This window comes from Arachis hypogaea, chromosome 7, assembly GCF_003086295.3.
Source record: "Arachis hypogaea cultivar Tifrunner chromosome 7, arahy.Tifrunner.gnm2.J5K5, whole genome shotgun sequence".
Taxonomy (NCBI): domain Eukaryota; kingdom Viridiplantae; phylum Streptophyta; class Magnoliopsida; order Fabales; family Fabaceae; genus Arachis; species Arachis hypogaea.
The window spans coordinates 79471881-79479695 of NC_092042.1; the positions used below are offsets into that span (position 1 = coordinate 79471881).

General features: G+C 25.7%; 1 protein-coding gene across 1 annotated transcript; it reads right to left on the reverse strand.

Annotated features, from left to right (window-relative positions):
* Positions 1–1489: 1489 nt before the first annotated feature.
* On the reverse strand, positions 1490–4682 carry LOC112703610 (protein LIGHT-DEPENDENT SHORT HYPOCOTYLS 10). The gene is made up of 2 exons (XM_025755148.3): positions 3866–4682; positions 1490–1801 (listed from the first exon to the last, which is right to left on the reverse strand). Exon 1 carries the CDS (start codon positions 4481–4483, stop codon positions 3911–3913), a length of 573 nt encoding a protein of 190 aa, XP_025610933.1. The 5' UTR covers positions 4484–4682; the 3' UTR covers positions 1490–1801; positions 3866–3910.
* Between the last annotated feature and the right edge of the window lie 3133 nt (positions 4683–7815).

Sequence of the window (7815 nt, forward strand, 5' to 3'; positions counted from 1 at the left end):
TACAAGAATAGTAAAATATATAATTTTTAAGTTTTAGAAGTGTAATTTTTTTATTTTTTAAAATGTGATAAAAATATTTTTCAATTGATTTCGATTGTTTCATTAGTTAGTAGTAAGATCTTAAACATACAAATTAGTTCTCAAGAAATTTTAGATAGTATACTTTAATTGTCTTATAATAAAATTTGTTAGAATTTATTTGTCGTATATTAAAAATTTGATTGAAACTAATTTATTTGAAGTAATTCTTAAAAATTAAAAAATTATAAAAATGATTAACTGCAAATTCGGTATCCGAAAGATGTAATTGCTGACAAAAAAAATCGTAAAAGATTTGATCGACAAAAACTCTAAAAAATTTAAAAATATAACAAAAAGAACCAATAAATATTATACTTTTTGTAAGAACAAAAAAATATATTTAGCAAATAACTCATCCATTAAATCTAATTTTTTTGAAAAAATATTTGAATAAATATTTAAAAAATATACAAAAAAATTTAGAGCAAAATTTGATCTAGATTTTTTTTTTATTTTTCAAAAAATGTGGTCATTCACGATAAAAATTTTTTTAAAAAAATTCACTTGACAACAAATTAACAAATTTTAAAGATTTTAATAATAGTTTTTTAATCAAAATTTGATTTCTAAAACTATTATTTTAAATATATATCTAATATTTAATTTTTTTATTGTATTTTTAAATTATTTAAAAGTTTATTTATCATTAACATCTTTTGAGTTCATTTTGTAAGCTATGCAAATTTTAGAGTAATATTTTAGTAGTTTACTCAAAATAAAAATTTATTTGAGAACAAAATATCCAAAAACTAAAATTATTCGAGTACCAAGTTAAATATTTACTCCTATAAAAATTATGTAGTTTCCCTATAGTTTTCCTATATAGAATGTATGGTTACATTATATATTCTTTTATCATCAAACCATATACTTTGTAAATAATAGTAATAATAATAATTATTATTATACTCATTTTAAATGGGATGTGATTTGTGATACATATGAATTATGAAATTTTATGTATCATTTAAGTACAGAGAAATATATATATATATATATATATATATATATATATATATATATATATATATATATGACATATGAATTTAAATACTCATCAACAGAATTATTAGCTATATAATGTATATAATACATGTAAAATATTTTGTATGCATATATTTGGCCATGCAAGTATAACTGAGTATGAGGATATAGTAAGCACATATATACATGTCTTGAACATTCATGCATGATATTGATATGTATAACGGCGGACAAATTATGTGCATATATACAAATTATGTGCATATATACGATATAACAACAAGTATAATCATATCACTGTACAATAGCAACATTTTAATGCTATTTATTAATTAGTTTCCATCGAAAAAGCAAGAAGATAATTACTTACATGCATCACATAATACTGGGGCATAAAATAAGATAATTTTCACACACATATACATGTTTTAGTACTAAATATATTAATTATGAAAAACATATATAAAAATTCTTCATCATCATAATAAAGTGAATACAACACAGATAGAAACTTACCCAATAAGGTTTACTCAAATTCCTTCCTCAACTGGATTTTTAGATTCTCATTTGAATAACAAAATACACTTAGCTTAGCTTCTTGACACATAAACACCATGGAATGCTTAAAATCTTGACCCACCCAAGGAATCCGTCTTTGTATTCATCGTAAGAAGTATTCATTCATTTAGCTCCAATTCCTTGACTTCTTCAGCTAATTAAAGTCATCATCCAAGTCCTATACATGTATAGGAGCTTAATTCAATTAGAAAACCGTAATACATGTATGAGATCTATTTAAATGGGATTATATATACAATGCCTAGCTAATAAACTCTCAAATAGTGTTTGTAAAATACACTAATAGAGTTATAGTTAGTTAAATGAAAAACCTTGTAATTAAATGAAACTTCTTTTAGTAGCATAATTCAAATTAATATTCATATTTATTTGCCAAATTAATCTTGATTATATATATGTTGCCATCCAATGAAGATTTGTTTTTACACCTTCTCACTTAATACACTACTCTTAATATATGTGTATGCTTGAAAATTAATTTGCATGTCTGAAATAAGATCAATCTTTACATGTTCTTATAGTTCACTCCATTATAAATTTTTATTTAAACTAGTTAAAAGTCATGTAAAATTCTTAAATGAGTACTCATATATAATTACTCCAAAAACATGTATGGTCCAATATGCTATATAGGAACATCAAAGTATTTCTTTTAAATAGTCAAGGATGCATTTGATTTACCTTTTTTATTTTTAGGATTTTGTAAAAAATACAATAAATAATAAAATGATGTTATTTTCATCTATCAAAAACAAAAAACAAAAAATAAAAATACAAACTAAAAGTATTTTGAGATGTTTTCACCTAAAGAAATGTCTATTATTTCTATTAATTGCCCCATAAAATAAAAAATGCAAGACAATATAGAGTATGGTCACAAAAGCAATAGTCTTCTTATCTGAGCACAAACTTATATATATATTTTAGTTACAAACACATTTGAGGTGGCATGGTGTGTACCTATTAATGGAACAAAAAATCCATGGTTGTAGAGACTCAGGTCCTTAATTAGCACAGTTAGGTAATGCGAGAAACAGTGTAATTCATGTACAATGGTTACAAATTAAAATACATATAGATAACATGACAAAAAAGAAAAAAGGAGAATATATATTCATTCAAACATAATCAGAAGATAAAAGCATACATGAAAAAATAAAAAAGAAAGTACAATTATTATCCATTGGTTAGAAATGGGAAAAAGAGAAAAGGAACAAAACAAAACAAAATTCGTTAGAATGAGACAAAAGTTTTTGAAAACAAAAGAGATTTTTCGTACCAAGATGATATGTTATTATAGATTATGCCACCAGCAGACAAGGCCTCATGAAACAGCATCTAATTTTTCCCACAACCATAGATCTTAATTATTTGAAAGAAATGTCCTTTCTTTTATTCTTTTACCCCCTATATATAGTAATATAAGAACAATTTTTATTAACCAGCAAATCAATTCGTGAATCAAATTTATTCTTAAAAAAAAAACTTATTTAATTTGGTTTAGTATTTGTTCTGTGGAGGGCGCAATAAGATAGTGCAAATCCCAAAATAAGTAAGATTATGTGAAGCAGCGAACTTATTATTAATATTATAAGCTAATATAATATAATATAAGAAGCAGAGAGAAATATATAATATATAATTAATTAATTAATTAATAAAGAATGAAACCATGGTAACATTATCATCTTTGCATGTGAAAGGGACCAATAGAGCAAACGTATGCAAGTGTCTTTGGAAGTCCCTGCTACTCCATGCTTATTCAGTATAATCTTGAAAGAAAAATGAATGTATATATATACTGTATACAGGTATATATACATGTTATATACATGCCATTTAGGGTTTTGAGGACCATGGAGCTTAGGGTTTAATATAATGAAGACAATGAATGGAACAAAATTAAAGTTTTGGGGGAAAATCTCTACTCTTTTTGTGAAATATCCGTGGGGTCGAACCAAATCAATTAAATTATAATTATATAAAAAAAATAAGTATTTTAAAAATCATACTGTGTTTGATGAAATTGTGGTGTTGAAAATTCAATGATCAAACGATCAACCTCATCAGAGTTTGAACCGTGGAATTAGTATTTGTCATTAATATGCACATACATAACATCAATGAATGATTCAATCAACATTTGAAAACACCCTTTTCTTTTTCCATGTCAACTTCTGAAAACAGCATCAAATCCAAAACAGTAACAAAAAGAAATTACCATAAGCTCTTGAAGGGGAATTCAAAAGGGATGTTGATGATAACTTTACTGCAAAGCTGGTAAGCTTGAGGTAGTAGTGGTGTCACCGTTGGCCTTATTATTGATTAGATTTCTCTTCTTCTTTTTCTTCTTATAAGGGATTCCTCTTGCTTTGGCTTGTGAGTCCCTAACCTCTCGTAGGTAAACTCTTATGGCTCCACTCGCAAATGGGTTTGTCTCGGGTAGACCTCCATTTTCCTCATATGCCGCTCTCAATCGGCCTATGAGAGCGTCAAGGCTCCCCCAGGCTTGTTTGAGAGGGCATGTGCAAGGTCCTGGTGGTTCGGTCTGCCCGAAAAACAAGCAACCTTGTGAGTGTACCTTTGTTTTTCCAAATTGATCTAAATATCTTAGAAATTCAAGGACATGGCTGGAGTTGCACTGAGAAAGCGGCACTGGAGGCCGTTGGTTCCTAAGGTATTGGCCGAAAGTGTTCCAATCTCTCTTCTTTTGGGACTCATATCGGCTCAACGGCAATTGATGTTGCGGTTGAATCCGATCATCACTACCACCACCACCATCATCAGTAGGAGATCTTGACGATCCCTCTACTATATCTTTTCCTTTGCTTGTGGACATATGTGTGCTATTGATAACTACTCATCTACTATTTGTTTTTGTGAAGAAAGGGGAAGGTTCTTTGGTGGGGTGAGAAGAAAGAAGACAATAGAATAGCAGTGGAAGCAAGGGGGGAAATTAGTTAAAAAAAAATTAATTAATTGAAATTTGGAGAGATCACATCAAAGAGGCTAGTGAGGGGACATGATATGGGACCAATGAAAGTGCTTTAGCCCTTCTTTTTCTTCCTTCCCTACATTATTTCTTGCTTTAATGGTACTATTAGTATTAATCATACTTTATTTTTTTCCCCTATAGTTTTTTATTATTGTGCTTCCATCATCAAAGCAATTATTATTGGGTTAATTTAGCGTAATTAGCACTAAGGTTAATGTAACCCTGGTGACTCTTTTTATAACAGTGTAGGGTAATCTAGCAGCATTAGGGGCTTGTTTGCCACGCATTAGAAAAAATTGGGAATTAATGGTTAAAAATTAAGGTATGGTTCTTAGTAACCCTATTGTATAGCACATTGACGTTAGTTAGCAGTAATAGTGTGGTATAACATCTCTTTCACTATAGCCACCAAGCACACCCAACTTTTTAATTGGATTTAGGCTTGTGAGTTTTACTAGGAAAATAAAACAAAAATATTATTTGCACACTAAAATCAGTTATTAATGTATTTGTATATAAATATATGTGTATTTTAATTTATTTTCAATATATGTTTGTATTTTAATATATATTTTATACTGATTGTTGACTTTAATAGTTGATTTTGGTGTGCAGTAGTATAATCGAAAAAGAAATTAATGGAGCTGGTATTTGAGTAACAACTCAAGAATATTTGCTCTGGTTTATTAGGATACATTTATTTCATACTTGATTTCTTAGGATACATTTATTTCATAATTGTACTTTACATGAGCAGCTGAGTTAGTTTTTTTTTTTTTAGGGTGTGTTTGCTAGCTCCGAGGTAAAGGGAAAAAAATTATGGAAAAAAAGGCCAAATGAAAAGAGTGTTTAAATTTTTTTAATTCTTTCTTGTTTATTAGTTAAATTAATTTAAGAAATAGTGATTTGGAGAGTATAGTATATATTTTTATAATTTTATTATTTTTTCGAATATTAGGGATAAAAATTAAAAACAAATAGTTATAAATAGTAATTTATTAAGAATAAAATAGTAAATTAAATAAAAGTATGATAAAAATCTATCCCACAATTTAGGATGATTAGAAAATAGGGATTTTGGTGGATTTTGAATAAGGTTTACCCTCTAAAGTTTTTCAATTTTTCTAGAACCCTCCAAAACTAAATTCATGAACACCCTTTAATAATATATAAGTGGTTATATTTTTGTAAGTTTTATTTAAGCATGTTATCTTATACTAAACTAGGATGTGAGGATAAGTTTAATAAATAAATAAATTTATGAACTTGCAGTTGAACAAGTAACTCATCCAATAATTTAAATGTTCAAATTAAAAGATCAAACATTATTATGTTGATTGAGCTACTGATGTCCTAAGAACAAATAAATAAATTAAATCAATAGAGTTGATGTTTTAAATCAGAAAGAAATTACCAACTCAAAGTTGGCACAAAGATAGATGAGGGTGTGTATCTCTTAACCATATCTTTCGGGCTCGATACTCACTAGAAGATAGGAATAGAGTTTGTTTGCTTGGGAGGGTAGTCCACTTTGTGTGTCTTTGCAGTACCCGAAAGATTAATCATTTGGTTTTCGACCTGATGAATATCCTGGTGCAAAAAAAAAAAATTTAATTAAAGCATAATAAATTTAAAAGGCTTTTTATTTTAACATTTTTGTGGATTTTCTATAAGAATAAAAATCATATGGTACTCCAAAAACCCTTACTTTAGGAGAGAAAAAAAAAGAAGTCATCAAATATTTCAAGTGGAGGAATGGTCATTGCTTACATAATATTAATATCCTTAACACCAAAAGAAACCATATATGAACATCTGTGTGAAGTTGTCCTTGAGGGCCCGTTTCAGCATTTCAACACTACCTAGTTTAATGGCATTTATATATATAATAATCACAAAATCTATATTTCAATGTAGTCATATCTTTCAATTATTCAATAAGCTAATTCCAGTACAACAACAGGATGTAAGGTTAATTGGAATTGGTTTTCCCTTTTAGTGTTAAAAACTAGAATTGGAATTGAATTTTTTATTCTCTCTTTGTCATCATTACAAAGAAATTAATAAAATTACTAATTAAATTAATTAATAAACTAAAATAACTATAAGGAAGAAAATGTCTTAGAAAATTTCAAAGATAAAAATAAAAAATATTATGTGCATACTAAAATTAGTCATTATATTATGTATATTTTATAAATTTATGTATAATTTAATTTATTTTTAATATATATTTTATACTAGTATTTTTATCTTTAATAACATTACGAGAATATAAATATTTTAAAATTTTGTTGGTTTTATCTTGATATTATAGATTATGGTAAAAAAAATTCTAGAATTAAATTACTTTTACAAAAAAAGTATAGGGGACAAAGGTTTCTGTCGGCTAAGAAGACCAAGGTCTCCGTAAATAAAAAAATTAAATAATAAACTTTTAAGTTATTATTTTCATATGAAAGAGTTTAATTTTTTACTAATAATTAATTTTAATATTCATTATTTAAAACTTAAAAGAATTTAATGTGTATATTTTTATATTTTAATTAGGTGTTAAGTCTGTTGTACAAATAAAAATATTTAATTTTTATGTTTGTTGTTTAAAAATAATATTATATATATAATTAGATTTTAATTAGTATTAAAAAAAATTATGTTAATAGTTATAAAATTAACTCAAAAATAATTTTTTTTAAACAACTAAATCTTGATTCTAATTATTAATCACAATATTAGTATTCTCTTCAAATTATATGTAATAAATATTTGAACAAAAGAAGTAAAAATATAAATTAAAAAGATTAACAATAAAATTTTAAAATTAAATAAAAAATTAAAAAAATGCATATAATAATAATAGTAATAATAATAATAATATATTTTTTTGAATAATATTACTGAATTTTTTAATTATTTTATTTTATTAATTTTATTTTTGTAGAATAGAAAGATAGGAAGAGATAGAAAATAAGAGAGAAAAGAGAGAAATATAAAAAAAAAGGGAGAAAGAGAGATGAAGTTTGTTAATTTTAGAGGAAAAGATTTTATTTTAATTGTAATAAAAGAATATTTTATGATATATTTTAATTTGTTAAATTAGTAATATAAAATATAAATTATAATAAGTTATATATAGAATGGGAAGGGTAGAGAGAAATAGAGAATCAAAAAGATGT

Bases quoted from the DNA above. Each gene is read 5' to 3' on its own strand.
- LOC112703610 (XM_025755148.3), bottom strand. From the start codon at position 4,483: ATGTCCACAAGCAAAGGAAAAGATATAGTAGAGGGATCGTCAAGATCT.